Here is a 23,544-nt window from a genome sequence, read left to right on the forward strand (position 1 = left end):
CCTCACAAAATGTAACACAGCAGTTTGTAAACAAGCGCATGGTGACAGCTTTTAATGTTTGATGTTGCAGGGATCAGTTCTTTTTTTTCCCAGAAATGACGCGGGGGTGCTCGATGAATGGAACAAACAGGAACACTAGGGTTCCTCCCACCCGATTAAGTCACGTTTAACTATTGTGACTAATGTTGTGAATTATAACTTCACCATTAGTATCTTGCAGACCAAACGACGGCTGCTGACAAGCTGTTCTGTAAACACGAGAAAGGACTTTGTCCAATATGATTCAGCCTGAGCAGAAAACTGGGAATATTGAATAACAACTGGACACACAAAGCAAATGGAGGGAATTTTTATTATCTAACTGATAAATAAGGGTTACCACAGACCTCTAAAAGGATCAATTGATAAGCTTAAAACATCATTGGCGATATCATGATTATTCAGTTGAACAATGAGGACAAACTATCAAAAAGTTAAAAACGTGTCAGTGCATGATTGTGAGCTTGGAGCAAATCATTAGAAAAGTATGAAAAAGACAGTTTAACCACATAAAGTAACATGCAAATCATGACTAACGTGAAACCCAGCCCACATTAAAGACTAAAACAAATCTCCTGTTGGTGCATTTTCTGTACAAGAATTGACCTTTATTAAATATATTTTCATAGAAATATTGAAGTACAAAACTGTTGATCTTGGCATTGACTGATCTGATGCTCCGAGTTCAACGTTGCCACAGCTCGGGGCTGTTAAACTGGTCAACATTGTTCAGAAAATGCAAAAAAAAATAAAAAATACAAGAATCTTAATATGAGCATCGCTTTTAGAGGCTGCGCCAAGGCATCCTGCAAAACTCAACTTTTATTTTCAACAAAAATAGAATTAAACTCAAACACACACACAGAAATCTACAAATACTGCATAGTTTAATCAGTGCATTGCACACAGGTGCCTTCTAAGATAAAGGGAAACGAAAGATGGCGTCGCTGGATATTTTTGGTGTCGGTTGAGTTTCTCACAAAAGAGAAAATCTGCTCACATTTCAGCAAAGATTTTCTAATTTATGCTCCAGAGACAATACTACAGATGTGAATGCCCACAGTGGAGAGTAGTGGGTCACTGAAGTCAAATCTAACAAGTAAGGTATCATTATAAAGCAGAGCATGATGCCCCTGCTTTTGGAAACTGGGCAGTTTGGCAGTCTTCCATTGTAAGGAGCCCAAACACACCTCAAACATAACAAGCGTCTTGCTGAGGAAGCTGAAGGTGAAGGTGATGCAGTGACCAAGTATCCTCAAGCAGAAGAAAGGCGGAGGTGTGAAAGGTGTCTCACATCCACCAGCTCCACCAGTGATGTCAACATGGAGGGGTGGAAAGGGGCTCCAGTACCAACCTGTGCAGCTCTGGTGAATTCCATGCCCAAGAAGCTTAAGGCAGCGCAAGGTGACAGTGGTGCTCATACACAATATTGATACAATTTGGACATGTTAACTGTGAGGTATACTCACTTGTGGTGCCAGCTGTTTAAACAATGGCTGTGTTACGATATTTTCAGTGAACAGTAAATCTATATTGCTATACAAGCTGTACACTGACTACTCCGAGTCCTTGAAAATGGTTGCTGGAATGTGAGTTGCGTACTTTTGTGAAATACTCTATATGCGTCTATTTGGAAAGAGACTACAAAAGAAGTGGGTCCGTTTTTTCCTTCCTGAGCTAGTTTTCTGGTTCATGTGTTTGAACAGAATAACAGAGCATGCCCAAAAAATTGTTCTTGAAACTGTACATGTCAAAATGCCAAAAATGCTTTAAAAAAATGTACATTTTCAATAAGTTGGTGCTTGTTCAAGTTGGTGCCTCAAAATGTAGGTTGCTCGCTCATGATCAAGCCAACAAGCGGATGGCGCCATTGTCCGAGCCCAAAAGTAGAAGCCTCTTGGTGGGCAGCACCGCCAGGCTGGTCAGGGTGCCCCGAAAGTTCTCAGAGCTCAGCTTGGTACTGCTGACGGGGCTCAGTGAGATGTCCGGCACAGAGTAGATGCCAATCTTGTTGGCCATGGTTCCAGTTACGATCTCGGAGCCGTAAAAGTCGAAGGCATGAATGGGGTCGGACTGCGACTTGTAGTGGCGAAGAGGCTTTTGCTCCAGATCTTTCCACACGGAGAGGGTGTAGTCTGTGGACGAACTGATGACCAAGTTTCCTTCTGCCGCCTGAAAGGTGAAACATATGACTGAAAGTCCTTGAAACATACGATAGGAAGGATGAACCTATAGTTATAGGATATATTAAGATCTATTCCAAAAGGTATGCTTGGTGCATCAACACAAGCATGGTAGTGGTGGCATAATTGTTTGGGCTCCTGCAGGTGGAACTGGGGCCTCAGTCAAGGTGGAAGAAATCTGAAATATTGCCAAGTCAAGATGTGCCAAGCTGATCAAGTCCTTTCGTAAAAGACTGAATGCTCTCATTAAACCATTGTCATTAGTCGGTTATCCACTTCAAGATAATACAGACAGAAACTGCAAAAAGTAGTCCACACTGAACACCTGACACAAAACGCAAGCTAACCCTCAATACTCAAATGTTACGGTGATGCGGCAATAATGAAGCGGTGCTTTACGTCATCCATACACTCTTGTCTTGGCACACTTGGAAACCCCTGGCTGAGCAGTACTTGCAAAACTTTGGTTAGTACTGCATCAATAGCGAGTCGAACTATCTATCCGAGTAGGTACTGTGCAATGGAAACGGAAAAAGAATTACTTTTAGGGTGTGCACACTTCTGCAGTATTATTGTACTAATAATGTCAGATTCAGTTCTTTTTCCAATTATATAAAATTTTGTCTTTTTTGGAAAAAAAAAAGTTTTAAAATGGTTTATCGTGGTCTTACTTCTTTAACACCAGAAAAGGCTGGTATTTTAACAGGAGTGTGTTGACTTTCAATTTCCAATGTCAGGATACTACCAATAAAACCATGAATCAACTTTTCCCCAAACAAAGTTGGACACCAGTAGGCTCTCTTCTTTAAAATAGTTGTTTGACATTGAAGGGGGAAATACAACGCATTCATCTTACAGTACATCTTTTTAAAGCAATTAAGCAAGGTGCATTGGGGATACTATTACTTAACACAAAGCAGCCACTCCTCGTCTTGAGCACGAGTGGCACGAGGGTGCCAATGGGAGCCCTTGTGCTCTTTCTAATGAGTAACCCGTGTCTATATTTGCAGAAACCTAGGCCTTTAAAACGGCAGGCACAATCCTTGACCTAGTTTGGGGTTAAATAAAGTTTGCTCATCCTTTTGGTCTGTTGACAACAGATTGGTCGGGTACAACTTTCTACACCCTCCCAGCATCGCACCACGACCTCTTCATGAGTGTCAAAAATAAAAGCAGGCCTGGTCACATGACCACATCTGTTGCCAAAAAAATGAATACATATCATGAACCCACAGATTTCTGTAACACTCACAGATACACACAAAATCACGTCTTTATGCTGCTTTAGGATTCTCAGAGATTACAGTATCTTGGTACATGTACACGCATTTAACAATGCAAAAACCAAAAAGTAATTTTTGTGGCTGCGCTATCTTGGCCCAGTGTTTCACTCAAATACATGACACGCTGTGTGACCTAGGTACCTCATGCCCATGCCTAGTTCAAACATCTCTGCATTGTACACACGTGTTCAAAGAAAAGAAAGAGTTGCAAAGACACAAATTTTGCCTACAGATTTTTTCTTCAGCATCGGTCTTCCATTCCCTTAAACATCACTCAAACTGATGTACGTCAGAGCAAGAATCTGAAATACTTTGAATTATTTTTAATAGTCTATGGTCTGTTTTGTGTAGCTTGGGTCAAAGATCATATACAGCAGCGGTCTCAAACAAGTCACACACTGCGGCCCGCAACTTGACATCAAAGATTACTGTAAATGTGGTACGCGATGGCTAAGTTAGGCCAATGATACTCATGGGGTGAAAGCTTAAGCCACCCACTGAACTAAGAGTGCTTATGTTGAGAATGGTTTCTTAAAATCATTATTATTATTAAAATATAGCCGCTATAGGCTTCAATCACCGTTCCTGAGTCGAGTCACCATTTTACACGTCATCTAAGAGTAGCTCCTCACCAGAACGGCAGAAAACTGGGTGGACGTCACAGAAGAAGACGATACAAACGCTACGTAATCTTGAAGTTAAATGGAAAGATACGCCAGCGTAGTTCAAATCAAAAGTGTGGCCTCTATTTGGCTTTGCAAGGACTTTGCAGTATGGAAGAAGTGTCTGACAGGAATACGTTGGGCGGCACGACAGGCATGAACAGCCACCTCGTGCCTTACCACGCTCGTGGAAAAACTGTGTCTAGTAAGAAAAATGTTTACTTTTCCATTGAAATGTTAAATGTTGTGTTGTACAGTCAAGAGACGTGTGTTTCGGTTACGTTTGACATTGTCGTGCTGCTCAACCTTACCGGTCATTCTCGGTCTCTTTCTGGTGAATACGTCACTACTACACTAAATAGGTATTTTTGTTATGCTTCCACTTTATAGCGTTGCTCTACATGAGATGTTGTGTTTGCTTTTCTGTTGGTCAGACACCTAAACCAAAATCCTGTTTACACACTCTCACTCTTTTTGCAGCATTGCTGCTTGTATTCTGGTTAAACATATGCTGCAAAGATTCCACCCATTTTCTATACCGCTTATCCTCATTGGGTCACGAGGAAGATGGAGCCTATCCCAGCTGAATGCAGCAAAATATACACTATGAATTTAGTTATTCATTTGGTTCACCCAATCACCGTATCAAGATTATCGTTATCGTGAGCCATGTATCACGTATCGTATCGTGAGGTATTCTGAGATTCCCAGCCTTACTCCCAATACTTGATGTGGCCTAGCCTCATCCAGACTCTCCCTCCAGTGGCCCCCAGATAAATTGAGTTTGAGACCCCTGATATACAGGTTTATATCTTTACTTGGTTATAATCTTTGACCATGTTCTTTCATGTTAGTCAGTACTTGCTTTGAGGTAATATTGGGGTGTCCGGATCCAATATTGGTATCGATTCAATATCAGCAAATAAAATACATACATACGTCCTTTGTTTACCGCGGTTAATTGGTTCCAGACCCGACCGATCGAATGTTTTTGTAGTTACCGCATTGAAAACCTGTTTGACTTTCTAAATATGTTTTTTTTGCTATTATTAGAGCCCTATCGACATGAAATAACACTCCTATATTATTCTTTCTTTACACTACACTGCGCAACACCAATGCGCAGGCTACGGAAACACTGCAGGGACATAAGAGACGGCTGCCGCTCATAGCATATAACAAGCTACCGGGCTAACTAGTTAGCCTCCAATTTATTTGTTCTAAACTTCAAGGAAAACTGCACTTTTTTTGGAATTTTGCCTGTCATCCACAATCCTTATTGTGAGACATGAACACACGCATTTTTCTTTCCTGCGCGTTCTTAAGATATAAAAACAGCCAGAAAGCGACAGCTAAGAATGCACGTAATGGGACGCAACTATTCGGCCTATAAAGACTTCTGGAAAAAAAAAAGCCCCATATACATAATGTGACCTGCACAAGGTAACCAAGGTACAGTGACATTGTTTTTATTGTTATTAACATTGTTACGCTGAATAACTACTTTACTGCCTTAGTGACACCTCGCCACACCACACCGGCTAGCTGCTAGCTGGCTAGCTTCACCACACACTCGCTCACAGCGCCTCACTCATTACGCCTCTACCAGCCACTACCGAAAGGTAAAGCTACATATTAGAGCTGCACCGACTGCCGATGTGTTTTTTGTTTTTGAGTTTGGAAAAGTTAATGCTAAGTGTAGGCGTTCGTTTCTATGTTGCTATGTGAAATCAATGCACCCAGGAAGGAAGTTCCAGTAATGCTTAAAATGACCAAAGTACGGCAAAATACTGTCAGTATTACGTGTTATCATAAATATGCCTGTTACTACATGGTTACAGCATGTACATAAAACGTTGCTGGAGGTTTTTAGAGGTGTTTTAATAGCAAGCTTTGTAGGCGGAAAAGGTGTGTCCCATTATGTGCATTAATTACTGCGTCTTTTTAGCTGTTTTTATATCTTTCGAAAGCACAGAAAGAGAAATACGTGTGTTTATGTCTTACATAAGAATTATGGATAATGGGCAAAATAAAAAAGTGCAGTTTTCCTTTAAGAAAGTGTTTCAAATGGAGTGGGGAAGAAAGACAAAATAATAAGCCAGAAATGTACCACTTCCACACGGAAAGGGAGGAGAACTTTTTTTTCCACTCATCATGTCGGGCATGCCACGGCTGACTCCATGCAGTGTTAAGCTAACGTAATCTGAAGTAATCTTTAATGTAACATTACTGATGCCTAATGACCAGAATACCACATATGACTTGTCTTTCAACATTTGAGTAATAACTGGCCACAGTCCACCACGAAACACCGATCATTTATCAAGACATTTTTAAAACAACGAGGGAGCAATGTTTGAACCGCAATGTAGCGAGGGATGACTGTACACAAATACAAGCAGTCCATTCCAGACTCCGCTCCAGCACTTCTATCCAGCAGCGCCTGGATCCAGCATGCAGAGAACACATGACCACAACAACAGCATGTGTGAAGCTAATAAAGTAGCAAGGAGTAGGTGTGACACCGGCTGTGTGGCAGTATTTTTTATTAGTCTGCAAAAGACGTCGCAGCTGTTTCTCGTGGTGGCACAGGAAGTTGAATACAACCAACCTCATTGTGGATTTTTTTGAGTAATACCACATGATCAAGCCTTTTCTGACATTCCACACTACAAAATAAGTCACATTCGTGCTGATATCGTATTGGACTCAAGGCAGCAATATCGGTAACGTCTCGGAAGTGAAAAAGTTCAGGACACCTATGAATTTAATGTAATATAATATGATGGAATGCAAGTCTCACACACACACACACGTCCATAATACCTTCATTTGTAGGATATCTCCTTCGTGAGCGGGCCAGCCCCTCAGAACCAGGCCTGTGCGTGCATCTAGCAGAACGATGAAGCCAGACGAGAAACCCGCCGCAACTGTGCGTCCTGTCGGGCTAACAGCCAAGTATCGGATGAGCCCGGCACTTATGTTGTTGTATACCAGACGAAATTCATGCTGGGGAGTGGGGGGTGGTGGGGAGGGTCACATGGAAAGGTTTGTCACTGTCGAGTGGGAAGTCACTGTTTAGTGCAATGCAGTAAAAGAAACGGCTGACTTTAGCAAAAGTAGAATAGCAATGTGAGGATGCAGGTTTCCAGGTGATGCATTTGCTCAGATAATGTAGTACCTGCAGTCCTGGTTTACGAGGATCAATGAAGCGGAGAACGGAATCTGCACTTCCAAACACGACGCTGCAGTGTGGCGCAGGCATTGTGGTGACAGCTGTAATTGGATTCTTCCCATCCACTGCTTCATATGAGCGGATCTGTCTCCCTGGAACGCAAAAAGAGCAGCTATTATTGTTTCTTAAATTAAAGCGGCTTTGCATGTTTTTTTTTTGCCTGCCTTTGTAACTTCACATGCACACTATGTTAGATACAGCCGCACAAGTTAATGAGATACAGGAAAGAAATTCTGCCTTTACAAAGACAAGAATGCGCACTTTTAATGGGGGGAGGTATCAAATTATGCAACATGTTTATTATTGTGGGTGCCGTTTGCAGTGCTAACCAAATCAGTATGATGCAGACCAAAACTACAATAAACTTATTGTTAAACAAGGAACTCCCTGACAATGAACCTTTAGCATAATACACTATTGGATTGTGAAAGTGTCCCAAATGTTGTGTCTGGTGTATGTGTTGGTTTAGGAAACCAAAGCATGATGCCCCTTACCAGTAAACTGGTCCCACAGGTGCACAGTTCCATCACAGCTGATCACCTCTTGTGAAGCTTCCAGTTGTCCAACATAGAAGACTGACTTGCGGTGGTCATTATATGTTAGCCTAGGCTCCACTTCCTGAGTCCCGTCGCCACGGTTATAGAGGGGCCAAAGCTTCACGGTTTTATCTTTACCGCCAGAAAGAAAGTAATCCTCGCCCGCCAGCGGTGCCAAACACTTTGTAGCGCCTGAGTGACCCAAGAAGCTCTGCAGACGGATCTGGTGGAAGTGGAAATGAGGATCCTGCTGGTTGAGACCGATTTCGTACTGCCAGTAGGCCAGCCAGTTGCCCTGCAAGGAACGACCACTGCGAGCCAGTTCCTGCTTAAGTGCGCTGTCCTCTGGAGGGGGTCCAGTTACCCAGGATGAGGAGAAGGGTGCTGTAGCGATGGATGAAGTGGTGACGACAGAGGCAGTGGTGTTAATGGGCGTGGTATGGTTGGAGCATCCCCAGGAGCCGGCCAACCCCATGTTAGGGCTACCACTATAATAAGACTCCCTTGACACTTGGATACGGTTTCCTACCAGGTGGCTTCCAAATGTTCCCGACTCTGGGAGTGTGTCTCCCAGTGGGGTTGAGCTAATTGAAGGTGAGGGGAAGGGGCTGCACCCCGGGGGCCTGCTAAAACCAGAGGAGGATGGAGGCAAGTCCATTTTTGAAAGAGTGTTTGCTTCTGGCAAGCCATGACTGACACTCTGATGGTATGAAGACGCCAACTGCCAGACCAGTTCATGGTTGGGTACCAGTTTCCGGACTGCCAGATCACCTAAAGAACCCCAAATACACACCAATGACACTGCAAACTGTATATATTCCAATCAGTCAAAGACAATACATAGTTGAATCACAAAGACGTCCCTTTAAAATTGGCCATCACTTCATCAAAATAAAAATAACTAATATTTATCTCGGTCAGGGCCTCTTAAAATCTAGAGAGCGTAATAATTACATCCGTACTCGCCTGCATCCTCCACCCTTTATCTTGCAGTTAGGCCTACTTGTTTAATTTATCACACAACGTTCTCCCATCACACAATCGAACACACTGTCAAATCCATGGCATTGACTCAGTGGGGAAAATTATGTAGGCCTAGGTTGTTGATAGCAATCCCAGCCACCTTTTAGATTTAACACGCGATGCTTACTGTCTGGCTTTCAGACGCTCACTGGAGAGAAACAAAAGGTGAGGGAGTTTTGAATTGTGTCTGAAGCAAGCTACTGAGAAGTAAAATAAAACTATGTAATCAACGAAAGCACAGCAATATGTTTTATAACGACAAGCACGCAGCACACGTGCTTGGACCCTGTGACGCGCTAATCAGACAGACAGGTATAAGAAGAACAACGATGTCACATGGACCGACAGCCAGACCTCACAGTCACCACTTGTGACTGTTTTGGGGTGGGGTGGCCCTCTTGGTAGCACCTGCTGCTGCTCAGGAACTGCAGAACAATACGTGTAGGCCTGTCACGATAATTGATAAATCGATTAATCGAACGATAATCTATAGCTCTATAGTGGAATGAAACCTCCTGTCAACCTTTGTCCCAGTACGTGGAGGCAGGGCTACAAGTAAGTGCATACACAGACAGGGTGCTAGCAGTTAGCAAGCAAACGCTAATATGAATGAAGGCACAAAAGCGAGAGTTTCTAAGCCGTATGCCACAGCTTCAGTGTGGATGTGCAGCAGAGTCTTCGTCCCGACAGTCAACGCTTACGGAGGCATTTGATCGACAAAGTAAATATAAAACGAAACAGCGCAAAATGGTGCGTGCTCACAGACAGTGTCGCTCGCTACCTACTGTAACAGGTGAATTTCCCTGCTATGGGATAAATAAAGTACTACGACTACTACTACATCGCGAAAGAAATACAACCTTTCAGTGCGGTTGAAAAGCCAACATTCTGGGAAATCTTAGAAATGTTTGACAGACAGTACAAATTGCCTGGGAGAATGTACATGCACATGTCACAAACAGCAATTCCTGAACTGTATAACCGAGTGAAAGAAGACGTGTTGAAGGACAATCAGCAACATTGTATTTTACTCCGCCACTACAGATATGTGGTCTAGCTCAAATATGACCCACTGCATGAAGTGGTCTCAAAAAATGTCGATTATATCGATTATAAACGGTATTTTATAGCACAATTATCAACCAGCAAAATTAGTTATCGTGACAGGCCTAAATACACGCTTTCACTTGTAAGTCTCTAACGATCCCAGGAAAAGTCATTAGATATGTCCCTAGTCGCTTTCGAGAAAATAAGTCATGGGTTTGGAAAGTCGCCAGATTTAGCGAGACTATCGCCAAGTTGGCAACACTGCAGAGACTCACTCGAAAAAAGTGTCTCAAAAGGTTGGGCAAGTTAGCAAACATTATGTCAATTTTAAAATCATGGAAACTGAACCGGCTTTGTTGCATCCTTTTAGTTTAGATCTCTAAACCAAAAACATTTCAGACCTATGCTGGTTTGGACAAGACTCAACTGCTTTTTGTATTTGACTGAAGATTAGGTGTTGCTTACCAATGAGGCAGTAAAACGGGATGTAGGAGGCATGCGCCATCTCTGTGCTGAACACACTCTGCAGCTCCTCCAAGACGGCCAATTCATACGTCTCACTGGACTCGTCAGGCGTCCTAATGTCCACCACCGTCACCTCCCCTACAACTCTGCGGGGTGCACTTTCAATCTACAGTGTAGAGGAATCGGTCAGAACTCCTTGCTTAAGAAAAGTATTATTACAAAGAGAAACTTTTCTAATTTGCCACAAGAGGATCAACTATTTTACACCATATCCTCAAAAATACATACTCTCTTTCTCCTTCCTTGTCAGTCAGGCAGTTCTATTCCAAGTTCCTGTCTCTTGTTTCTATTTTTATCCATGTTTTCATCTGCCTTCATTCCCTCTTTTGTTTCTCATAAAGCTTGACGTGACGGGCCTACCTGCCGTTCTAGAAATAAACTTGACAAGATGCTTGTCAGTCTGTGTGAGTTACATGCTCCAGTACCTGGGGCTGCAGACAATGTAGCAGGGAGAAAACGGCAAAGAACCGGCATAGCGTGTCTGCCATATGCTGCTGCACCATCTCCCTCCCAATGCGCAGGCAGATGAGAGCCATCAGGCTAAGTGTCTTGAGACACACGACGGTGCGAGTCTGCCCCCCGCTGGGGAACCTGCGTATAGCAAAACATGAGAATGAACATACAAACTATTCAGATGGAGCCATGAAAACAAAAGACAACAAGTACAGTGGAACCTCTACATTCCAATGCCCCATTTAGTCTCGCACTGGCAGTATAAACACCGTCATGTGATGTCAGACGAAGCATAAGAATATTTTATTAGAGCTCACTTCAGCAAGCAGCAGATTAACATTATGCCTGCGTTGTGCTTTGTCTTTGGATTTTTGGCATCAGCTTGTACAAAACCATGACCAGGGGGGTCACAAGAGAAATTTATACACAGGAAATTAAACAAATGCCCTGCATTAAAAGGAGTTGGACTCCAGCATCATCAAAGACGAGCGTACCAGAACGGATTGTGTAAGAGATTAGAGATTGCCCTGTGATGTTCTTGACAAACACCAATACGGCAGTTTGGCATGCTGCTGCATATTAACGTGCTTCTTACCCCATGTGGGGGTTGGTAAGCAGGTCGAGAAGTGGCAGAAGCACATCCTGGTTAATTTTCATGAGCATGTCCATGAGCGTGGTGTCAGAAAGAAAGACAATGATCTTCTGTGTGAGTGCAACAGCACCCAGCAGGCTGGCCTCCTTGCGCGTGTTGAGACGCTGTGAAGAAGGTGGAGACACCTGCAGACATACGCATTTGAAGCCCATATGACAATTAGAACTTTACAAATAAGGTTGAATGTGCTTGTGAGTGAGTATTCCATTATATCTGCTTGTGACAAGCTCTTACCAGGTATCCTATATAGGGGAGATACTGATACGTGAGCACAGGTTCTCCGTAAAGCTGAGCGATGTAAATCAGGCAGTCCAACACAGGTCCGGCTGTCTCATCGCCAACCACTGGTCTCTTCTCATACACGCTGCCCATTCCCACGCTCTCCAGGTTGGTCTCTTCAGGTCTAGGAGTTACAAACTGGTGGCTCTCAGGGTCTTGGGGTAGAGTGTGAGAGAGAGTGACAATGAGAGCGAGAGAGGGAAGTGTGCTTCAGTACTGCGACACATTTAAGATAATGCAATTCCATTTAACATTTAATGTCGACGCACCGATGTAACAGTTTGTGAGTAATCGAAGCAAGTTTCTGGCCACACATCGAGACGTCACTGTTGGTCCAAGTTTGGCTGAGAGCCAGCGGACTGTCTTGCAGACTGTGTCTGTGAATGGAGATGTGTTTATGTGGGATTTTTACTCAAATAAATATGGACTTAATGGACATGATCTTTAAACAAAAGAAGCCCAAATGCTCACCTAAGATAATTTTTTGCTCCTTCTCCTGCCAATCCTCTGATGGCGGCCCATGGTCTGCCTCTTCCTCCTGCTCCTCCATAATACCTTTCTCTGTCTCCTCCAGCACCATTCTGTTCACAAACTCATTCTCCAGAGTAGCAACAGTAGCCCCTGAATCTTCTGTGCAACCAGAGAAAGTCAGCTCCAACTTGGGGGTAGAAGTGTCGTCTGCACCCAGTTTACAATCATTAGCTTCGGTCATCTCCTCGTCATCCACCTCTCCTCCTTCTTCTCCCTCGCTGGCTTGTTTCAGATCCTGGGTGCTGTCTGCCGATTTGAGACTGGCTCGATCTCGCATCGAGTCCCCATCGCCTAATGAGAGTTCGCTTGTACTGCTTTTGTCGCTAAGCTTTCCCACGCTCAGAGACTCCTGGTCTTGGTCCTTCGCTGCAGAGTTCTGCGCTGCCTGTTTTCCGCTGTCGCCCCCTGTGCCGCTGTTAATGTAGAACCCGTTCTGAAAGTCTTCAGACTCGGAGAGAAACACCTGATCGTTGAGACTGATGCCGGAGGAGTAGTCAACCAGCCCAGTGTCTCCCACCGCACCGACAACTCCACTACCCCCGTTGCCACCACCCATGTTCCCACTGACTGACCCAGAAGAGGAGCGTACGTCACCAGTCTGAAAGCCCTCTTCCTCCTCCTCTCCTAGGTTACAAGTGCCACTGCGCATCTCTTTACAAACTTCCCCGGCAGAACCAGAGGAACAGCTTTCGAAGCCAGTGAGGACCTGCAGCACGTGGGGGAGCAAGTTAGAGAGAAAGGCCTGCAGGCCGAGCCTCATGATGAGCTGCAGAACAAAACAGTCGGTGTAGAGATAGAAACGTCCCCGCAGGCAGTGAGGGTTCTCATAGACGTTGACCAGTGGCTTCAGAAGAAACTTGTTTGCGTTTCTTGGACCAAGGACTCTTGAGATTGGCTCAAACAAGTACCAAGCGGCATAGACAGCGGTGGACTCGTCAAGCATAATGGCCAGGATGAAGGGTAAGAGAATCTCAAGGCCCTCAGGTGTTATGTTGTTTCGCAAAAGTACTTCTAACTGCTGCCACAAGTGGAAGACAACGTCTCTTCCTTGAAGGCTACACACAGTCTCCATCTTGTCATGGAAAGAAACAATAAAGTGATGGAGTGCAGCAAAATATGAAGGGAAAGGAAATGGGGTAATGAATGTGTTCAGTAACTGCGTGGGGTTTGGAGGAGGAAGGCCATCACAGATGGGATGATAGTTGAAAAGAAGCGGACGTGGACAATGACCCACTATTCCAAGCTCTATTTCGGAGTGCTTCTCTATTAGTAGCAGTTTCTGGAGAGCGTGATGTAAAGGGAGTGGGACATCACGAAGGCCAAAGGAGCACATTTTTATAACGGCACCGAAACGTTGTCTGAGGGGAGCACCTGGTTTTAACCCTCTTACTTTTGAGGAATAAAATATCTCAGCAATGAGTACGCCAAGAGCCTGCATATCTCTTTGGTAGAGCTGCGTGAGAGAGGGTGGAGTTTCGATCAACCCAACTTCACTTGTGGCTTCACTTGCTCCAGGTGACTGTGACACTTGTGCATGCAAACTCTTTACCAGGAAGTTGTTCAACTTCTCCAGCTCTTCCAAGGGTTGCAGCGGGTTGAAACCCTCAGGGAGAATGATCTTGACATCCTCAGCATTGGTGGTGGTTGCACTTCCCTCCCCGTGCTTTTTATTCACTGGTCCACCTCTTTGGAGCATGACACTGCGTAAACCAGGGCCTAAACTGCTTGTGGCATCACCAGCGAAGGATGTAGGGGACTGGGATACAAGTGCTGTGTCTCCCATCTTCCCCCCTGCTGTAATAGTTGACAACGGAACAGAGGATGCAGCATTAGACGACCCAGTGGACATTAATGAATCCAGGGCTTCTGTACCTTGTTCAAGCTCTTCATCTCTGTCTACCATGGTCCAGCCACTGGATTCACAACCCGTGGACTCTGGCACCATTCCATCCACCGAGTCAGACACCGTGTTGATTTGTGGGATATGTAGAGAAGGCACATTAAGAGCAGCGAGCCCAAGAAAAGGCGGTTCGGCTGGGGCATACTGAGAAGCAGATAAGCGAGGCGGGTGGGGCTGGTCAAACAACTGGACCACACCATAAGTCGTCAGATTGGTGTGGTTGTCCACTAGGTGCAAACACACATTCTTGGCTTTGACTGCTTCTTTACCTGAAAGCTTGTAGCCAAAAGTGAGGTCTATCCAATGATGCAGGTTCTGGGACACCTCCCTGCTTTCCAGGAGGCGTCGATGGACCGCAATAAATACCTCACAGGACTTGCACCAGGAAGGCACATCTAGGTCTGGCATGTCAGGGTGTATCGAGCGGAAAATAGAAGGGTCTGTGTAGAATTCGGGAATGCACTCATCGGGGGTCCAACTCTGCATGCGCTCCATATTGGAGGGGTACTCATTAGGCTCCCACTGGGACCTCACGTGGCTGCACAGCACCGATTTAGGTGTCTGCCGAGCTTTGTAGACATAGTACGTAATGTCAGAGAGCACATCTGATATGTGATGAGGTACATGAAGGTGATCTGACTGCCCGGCCCCACTCGCACTGACAGATCCACTGAGGTCTCCTCCTACACCAACTCCCGCTATACCGTTGCTCACTGCAGCCGCCAAAGCCTCTTTGGTCATCTCATAGGTGAAGTCAAGCTGCTTATCCCCCTTGTTGAGCCTAAACTTGGACCTTCTGAGGTCTCTGAATTTTCCAAATGGCACAGTAAAATCCACCACCCATGGCAGCACTGGGTGGTAATTTGGGTCTCCCTCTCGCCGCCCCGCTAACCTGTTGAGTTCCATCAAGTAGGTATAGTTACTGACCCGCCCATGGACCCAGTCAAGTACTAAAGTCTTGAGGTCATCAAAGCAGTCCTTGCAAAGCATTTGGTTCTGGCTTGAACAGGCGTTGCCCCTTTTCATGGCACTTTTTGGCAACTGCCTCCCAGCGATGTCATTGCTTGGAGGCCCATCAGCCCCCAGTTCCTCAAAATGGGCGAGGTTGAGTTTAAGACGGCTGCAGAGCTTCTCATCAACTGCAACATCCAGCAAAGAGAGATCGCCACAGGGCAATCCTGCAGTGTGACATGCCTGCATCGCTGTTAGCAACTGATAGAGAATGAACAAGACTTTAGCATGACTGTTGGCTAGCTTGGCTGGGCTGAAGGAGACAATGTCATAAAGTGAATACTGAGTGTAAGGTAGAACCACATAAAGCATCTCAGATGTCTCCAGCAGACACTCTGCAGATAGCACATTGGGACACACCGGGTGAGACTTTGAAGACGTGGACAGAGTGGACGGCAAGAAGTTTTCTCTCTCCTTCTCTCTGGCTGGAGAGAGGGACGGTGACACTTTGTCACATGAGATGAATGTGGAGTTGAAGAGCTTCTGCAGGGCATGCCGCACTGCGTCCACAGCTGTAACGTGCATCTGCTCAGTGGTTCTGGCATAGGGCTGCACAAGTTTGGAATACGCTTCACGCCACAGATTCCTAGAACATATAAAACAAACATACAGTATGACAGTCCTGTACAGTATAATTACAACACAAAAACAGTTAGCTTAATCACTTAAATGCACACACCAGCCACAATATCAGATACACCTGCAGATCCAACCCTAGAAAAGTCCTATGCATGATCATGACCACAATAAATTTTACGTACCATAAATGTTGTTCAACACAAACAAATTTACTTTCTCATAGTACACTATATCCTGTCCATAACTACAGTATATGCTCTGCACTGCATACAACACTGCTTTCTCATTGAACTCCACTGTAAGCTTCAGCTTTACAGGCACCATGCCTGGACATGCCTACTAACTTGTGGCACGGCCTGATTTTTTTTTCTCTTAGTGGGGGAAAAAACTGAAGCATTTGAGGTAAGTCATTATTTATTCATTATTTATGCTTTGGTATTCACTTAATGTCTTTCAGGGACGCTCCCATCAGGGTTTTATGCTTCCGATCCCGATACCAATCATCCAAGAATGAAATAGGCCAATATCGATACTGACCACTAGGCCTGTCACAATAATCAATAAATCAATGAATCGCATGATAAATAAAAACGAAGTTGATCATTTTGCCAGCCTCAGTATATTGACGTGCATGCATGTTTGTTTTACTCCTCGCCCTCTACCAAACAGCCTGGATGACAATAGGTTTCACTCTGAACAACGCCATTAACACCTGGGCGCATTGACTCTATAGCGGAATGAACGGAGAGAGTGAACCCTCCCTTCAGTCACTCAGTTTCTTTGTCTCAGTGACGAGAGGTGGGGCTTGTGGCACTTGTGCGCACTACTTGCTCGCTGTGTGTGTCGTGAGCTACACGATCAAATACTTTCTTTGTGCCCGTTGTGTATAAAACACAATCTGATGTTAATTTCAGCCCGTTTGTGCATAGTTGTTTTGCGACTTGAAAAAGACAAATAAATAATGCAAAACTGTGGAACTCACGTTTCAGCTGATTCCCGAAGTAGAACACCTCATTGTGCACCAAACGCATTTTGCTGCATTCAAAACATGTACTTTGACCAAACGCTGGCAAAACGTTACACTTCATTAAATGTAGTGTGCCCTGAGATTGGCTGGCGACCAGTCCAGGGTGTACCCCGCCTGTCGCTCGAAGTCAGCTGGGATAGGCTCCAGCATACCACCGCGACCTTAATGAGGAAAAGCGTTATAAAAAAATGGATGGATGGCTATTGGCCAGGGGTACGTTCCACACAGCAAGCATGTTTGTTTTGTTTTGGCACGCCAGCGCAGTGTGAAGCAAAGTGTGAGGAGGACGCTGCCCAAGACGTTAGGGCAAGGCACTACACTACACTCAGGGATCACTCCAGGCTGCAAGTTGCATTAGTACGTCCCACAGGTGATCAGCATTGAAAGGCATTTATCGGCATACGCCGATCACATGCTTTTATACAAAAATCGGCCGATACTGATCGATGGCCAATCGATCGAAGCATCCCTAGTTTATTTTTAAATTTAAAAATGGAAATATTCTCTGATTTCAGCCTCTCAAATATCAATATTTTTAGTCATCCATGAAAGCAGACCTATTAAGCAAAACAAGATATTCACACACATACACCAGCTTAGACTTTGGAAAGCAGTGATCAACATTTCTGCCTCTTTTCCGATACTTTGCGGCTCAAAACACTAACTGTTCTTGTTTGGTTCGTATTGATTTGGTCCGTCTAGGGCTGATTGACTGAACTGATTCACCGATCGAAACAACAAGCTTCAGATCAATCGCCTTAGAAAATCATCGTTAGTTGCTGCCCTATCAAAAACAGTGACAAACCACAGAAACGGATGCAATTGCCCAACACTCCTTTGAGAAATGATACTTCCCTGTTATTTTGAAACTGCCACGGGAAACATCTCAAAACAACAGAAAATATTTCTACATAACATGTACTGTGACATTTGAGATCATTACGAGTGTTTAATACCTGACATTATGCTGTGACACGAGCTGCATGGTGCTCACGTAGGACTCCTTTATTGATGTGTCACTTGGTTGAAGACACGGGTCTCTGACCAGTTTGTAGCTCAGCTTGCTTTTCCTCAGACCCTGTACACACACTCGTGTCCAGCCTGGGGGCAATTTAGCCTGGGAACACTGAAGGTATGTCCAAATTTCCGCCTCGCTGATGCTGTCCAAACGGGCAAAGCGCATGAGTTTTCTCTCCCTTAGGGCTGTCAACCAGCGTGTGGGCACCAAAGCAACAAGCTCCTGGGGACGAGGCCCGGAGCCCAGCTGCCTTCGGTCGATCCCCAAGTCTTTTTCCACTTCACGCACGAGCCAATCCATTGTCAGCCTCCGCAGGAATCCAACTTGCTCAGAGCTGTAACGTGTCCTGCTGCATTCACCTTATCGCCACCCGGAAATGACTTTCACACAGAGGCAGGAAGGTATCCTTAACCACAAGCGAAGATTTAATGGCTTCTCACACATGTCCTGAGAGGACAGAAGAAAAACACATGACAGGATGCTGTGGCAGTACAAGCATACCATGTAAGCACATGATTGCATACTTAAGCCTGAGCTCACGTGATTACTACCCCATAAACGCATAGCACTGAACTGCACTGCCAATAGTTGGGTCAATAACTTTTGCAGTTGCAAGCAAAAATCTTATACATATAGCACTGAAAAAACTGACTTCATTTCATCATTGGAGTATTGCAACATGCCCTGTAGATGTTTGTTAGTGCTAAATTTAAAATCTAAATCAAATCAAGGAAAACAGAGAGAGGGGTGTCTGTTTGGGACGTACAGGAAGCCACAAGAACACTTTTGGCTGTTAGCAAGGCAACATAAGCGTCACTTTTACGTCGACATTTAGCTAAAATCAACATACAAGCGACTCCATCCCCAAAAATGGGTGATCAAGTCCCAATTAGTAATGACAAAACAACAATAAGGCACAATGAATGCTTCGCTCACCTCGGAAAACTTGCAGCACTTGACAGCTAGCTGAAAGCGCTAGCTAGCGTTATGCTAACAGCAGAAGAGTCGCACGGTCTTGCATTGTAAGTTTCAAGGATATTTAACATCGGTAAAATGAGGACACAGTGGCGACATGTGTCCACTCCATCTGCTGCGGCCAGTGATGCGTGTCAGTGGGCAGATGGAAGCCAGCTCGACGGCTGTGGTGTTTGACTCTGCAAGAATTCAGCAGCCATGTTTGAGAAGCGGCAACTCACGTGACACAACACCAGCCCCATCTTGTCGTGAAACTCACGTGACCCAGATAAAAGCAATCGGAAGTAGAATCATCACATGTCAACAAATGATTATTCGGTTACGTTTGTTGCTAAATCGTGATTAAACGTTTGCTTTTTATGAAACAACACTTCCTTCAGTTGCCCTAAAGAATCGCAGAGACAGTATTCCTAAAGTGGTGCCTTTTGAGTGATTGTGTGTGCACGGTTGATGTTTCTGCATTGATCCTTGAATCTTGAGAAGAAATAAGAAAGAAGCAGTAAAGTAAACTTTCTGGATTAAAAAAACATATTGGAGGTGGATATTGGGAGCAACAGGCTTGAAACTTTTTTTAACGGGCTTCAAGCTCGAACACTCCCGCAGGAGATCTTGTCGAGTGTATCTCATTTCAGACGTAACGGGAACGCATCATTTGTGCTAGAACGTTGATGACTGGAGAAAGGGATGTCAGAAATGCCCGCAAAATATAATTGCCCATCAGTAAAATATATTGAAAGACATGCTCAAAATGAAAAAATAATGACAATACATTTGAGAGTTTAGTGGAAAAACATCATGATGTAGTAAACCTAACGTCCACAAGGTGGCGTGGACAATGTGTGAAAAGAGGGAACCATATTTGGTTGCTAAAATGTTACAATGGAACCCCCATCAGATTCCAAGTTGGTGTATTAAAAAAAAGAAATCCCATAGAAAATAATGCAAAGTGAATTGATCTGTTCCAGAAATCAAACTGTGGCCATCATAAACTATGTATTTAAGGGACTGTTTGCAACGGAGGTACGGCTGCCTAGAGGGCGCTAACTTTCGAACGTCCCGCACGCATGACTGGGAGGACATTTATGATCAGCTGTTGGGCAGTGAATGAATGGGTCAGGTTTCGAATGGATCGTTCATATTGGGCTGACTGCTTATTTTTCTGCGACTTTTGAACTGATAAGATGCCTTATAATTTCAATGTATTTCAAATATGCCTCCTCTGTACAGATAGAAAATTGTTATATGCCTATATAACCAAAGACATATATTCAGATAGGCTTCTCAGAGGTTACTCAACATGTTTTATTACTCCTTTATTACTCACTGTATTGGCCTGTTAGAAAACAGCAGCTCTCTTCCTGGACAAATAAGTAACTACAAATATGAAATACCAAAACCAGGATATTTTCATCACTTTCTAAAAAAACAGGACATGTCCTGGGAAAACAGGATGTTTGGTCACCCTAGTCTGTCAAGTTTTTTTCACCATCCCCAGTGAGAAAGTTTGTTATCTTAGTTTTGCCTTAGTTATTTTATGCAGCTGCTGGCAGTGATATCCAGAGCCCAACTTTGACCCCAAGGTGACGTCAGAGTAAAATAAATGTCTTTGTATATTGTTATGGTTATAGTGGTTAGCATGTTGGCCACACAGTACGGAGATCTGGAATAATTGCTATTGCATTTCTGTGTGGAGTTTGCATGTTCTCCCCGTGCGTGCGTGGGTTTTCTCCGGGTACTCCGGCTTCCTCCCACATTCCAAAAACATGCATGTTAGGTTAACTGGAGACTCTGAATTGTCCATAGGTATGAATGTCCGTGGGCGGGGCCAAACAGGGCGGCAGCAGCGCAGGTTGAGGACCTCTGTCGTCTAAAAGTCTAAAAATGCTGCGCCAGTCAAACTAGATGCACACCATAAAAATGTTAAATACCTCATTTCTTGACAATACGTCCAGGTCCGGATAGGACAGCGTCTGGGTCCGGACTTGCACTGCTGTTTGCCAATTGGTGACCCTCGCTCTAGACTCGATCTGTCTTTTCAGGCTGTAATACCGTCTCATATTCATGTCAGTCATTTTTCAAGTTATCCTACAATGAGAGTCCAAAAAAAAGTCTGATATGAGAAAAGTATAACTTTGGTACATTTTTACACACCCATCACCTCCAAAACTTTTACACGGTGTTCACGACATTCTACAGTACTCTGTAAGATATGTATCACCATGAATCATAGCATTTGGTATCTGGAAAGAATTTTATCATGCTTATTTTTAGCCTTTGATTCTTCGATTTTTGAACTCTTCATGACAGTCTAATCATTGCCGTCATTATGTGATCATTGACATTCATGGAAGTGAAGTGTCCTCCCCAGGGCAGATTTCAGCATCATGAAGTGAAAGCTGGGTACACTGTATGATCTTCCCTCCCCGTCATTATGTCATTAGGACATGTTGACATAAAACTGTGTTTATTTACAGTTTACACAACGTGTTGGCTTTTCTTTGTTTTGCAATTGTAAAAAGAACATTATTTCTTAAGTTTAATTGGTCCGTCTGGGATAGTCACAACATCAAAGTCATTATTAGACACCAAAATTCTAGAAAAGAACATTTCAATCTCATAATATCTATCTCAGCACATGACACCTAAGTGGCATTTTTGTGACTGAGGCTAAAAAGGCACAGGGATGCTTTAAGTTTCCCGGGGGATTTGAATTACCATATTCATATGCAAATCCAAAGGGCCACCACAGAACAGATAACAAATAGGTGAAATACTTTAAAGCACACAAAACGGCACCATATTCAGCTGTAAGAGAATAACACATGGGCAAAAAACCAGAAGGACATATGTCATTCTGCCTGCTCTTCTTCCAAAAAGAGGCTGTGAACAGCAAATTCAAATGAAGGCATCCCTGGCCGATCTAGCTCTATTTATATACTGTACAGTATGTGTGGTGATAGAGTCATCTAGGCTCACTGGGTGTCAGCGTGCCTCACTGATCCATAACTATACTGTTGTGTTCAACCCCACACAAGAATCTTAGAATTCGTGGGATCACACTTCTCAGCCTTCCTAGTAAGTTCTATTCAGGGGTTCTGGAAATCTCAGGGAATCTCGGATTCAGGAGGAGCAGTGTGGTGTTCGTCCCGGTCGTGGAACTGTGGACCAGCTCTACACTCTCGGCAGGGTCCTTGAGGCTGCATGGGAATTTTCCCAACCAGTCTACATGTGTTTTGTGGACTTGGAGAAGGCATTCAGTGGTGTTCCTCAAGGAATTCTGTGGGGAGTACTCCAGGAATATGTGGTACCAGACCACCAAATTCAGCCGGTTCATTCCCTGTATGACCAGTGTCACTGGTTTGCATTGCCGGCAATAAGTCGGACCCATTTCCAGTAAGTGTTGGACTCCGCCACGGCCGCCCTTTGTCACCGATTCTGTTCATTACTTTTATCGACAGAATTTTTAGGCGCAGCCAGGGTGTAGAAGGGTTCCCATTTGGTGCCTGCAGGATTGGGTCTCTGCTTTTTGCAGATGACGTGGTCCCGCTGCCTTCAACAAGCCGTGACCTTCAACTCTCACTGGATCGGTTCGCAGGCGAGTGTGAAGCGGCTGGGATGAGAATCAGCACCTCCAAGTTCGATTCCACGGTTCTCGCTCGGAAAAGAGTGGAGTGCCATCTGCGGTTCAGGGATGAGATCCTGCCCCAAGTGGAGGAGTTTTAGCACCTCGGGGTCTTGTTCGGCATCTGCAGTGATGCGGACTCTGCAGTGCGGTGAAGAGGGAGCTGAGCCGAAAGGCAAAGCTCTCAATTTACTACCCTCACCTACGGTCATGAGCTTTGAGTAGGGGTCGTGACAGAAAGGACAAGATCGTGGGTACAAGCGGTCGAAATGACTTTTCTCCGTAGGGTGGCTGGACTCTCCCTTAGAGATAAGGTGAGACCACCATGCAATGTAAGATGCATGCCACAACTGCCCTAAATTAACAGGATAAGTCATTTCCAAAATATTTCTTTATGTGTCGGCCATGGTTAATACACCAGAATGTAGAAGCATTCATAATATTGACATAATATTTTGATGCTAAAACATCATTATTATCATCCATGAATTTTCCAATCTAAAAGGGACTATTTGGTTTCAGTTTGTTATTTGCCAAATAAATGACAGCTGACAAAAACATTTGTAGTTTAAAACTGCAAATGTTCTTGTCAGTTTTAAACATGTTTTTGAAAGATTTATAACATATTTATGCTTTGTCAGTTTTATGACAGGTGGTTCACATCAATTGGTACTGTATGGGCCTGTGTACTGTAAACTATTAAAGTGGTCAGTGAATGCTAAAAAAGGAATGAGATAAATACAATTCTGACTTGACTAACACAGTATTGTTTAACAATTACTAACTTATTAAATATAAATAAGTAGGTATATAGTAAGTACCATTTTTGTGTCTAGCTATCGCTCAAATTGCCAACCCAATTGATTGAATAAAAGCAACATTTCAGCTTTTAAGCGATGATTATTATTTTTATCATTATTATTATTGTTGTTGTAGCATTATTATTACTATTATTAATTCTTGT

At 44.1% G+C, this 23,544-nt stretch overlaps 1 protein-coding gene across 2 annotated transcripts; it reads right to left on the minus strand.

Annotated features, from left to right (window-relative positions):
* Positions 1–333: 333 nt before the first annotated feature.
* wdr81 (WD repeat domain 81) lies at positions 334–19,211 on the minus strand. Of its 2 annotated transcripts, XM_054794408.1 has the most exons (13): positions 18,920–19,211; positions 17,922–18,430; positions 14,321–15,945; positions 12,389–14,242; positions 12,187–12,294; positions 11,873–12,072; positions 11,582–11,763; positions 10,959–11,124; positions 10,474–10,639; positions 7,897–8,709; positions 7,349–7,494; positions 6,994–7,176; positions 334–2,211 (listed from the first exon to the last, which is right to left on the minus strand). In XM_054794408.1, the coding sequence occupies exons 2-13, from the start codon at positions 18,281–18,283 to the stop codon at positions 1,885–1,887; spliced, it is 6,132 nt and encodes a 2,043-aa protein (XP_054650383.1). In that variant the 5' UTR covers positions 18,284–18,430; positions 18,920–19,211; the 3' UTR covers positions 334–1,884. The 2 variants fall into 2 exon arrangements, with proteins under 2 accessions (XP_054650383.1, XP_054650382.1); XM_054794407.1 differs by having other exon boundaries at positions 12,389–15,945.
* Between the last annotated feature and the right edge of the window lie 4,333 nt (positions 19,212–23,544).

This window comes from Dunckerocampus dactyliophorus, chromosome 12, assembly GCF_027744805.1.
Source record: "Dunckerocampus dactyliophorus isolate RoL2022-P2 chromosome 12, RoL_Ddac_1.1, whole genome shotgun sequence".
Classification (NCBI taxonomy): domain Eukaryota; kingdom Metazoa; phylum Chordata; class Actinopteri; order Syngnathiformes; family Syngnathidae; genus Dunckerocampus; species Dunckerocampus dactyliophorus.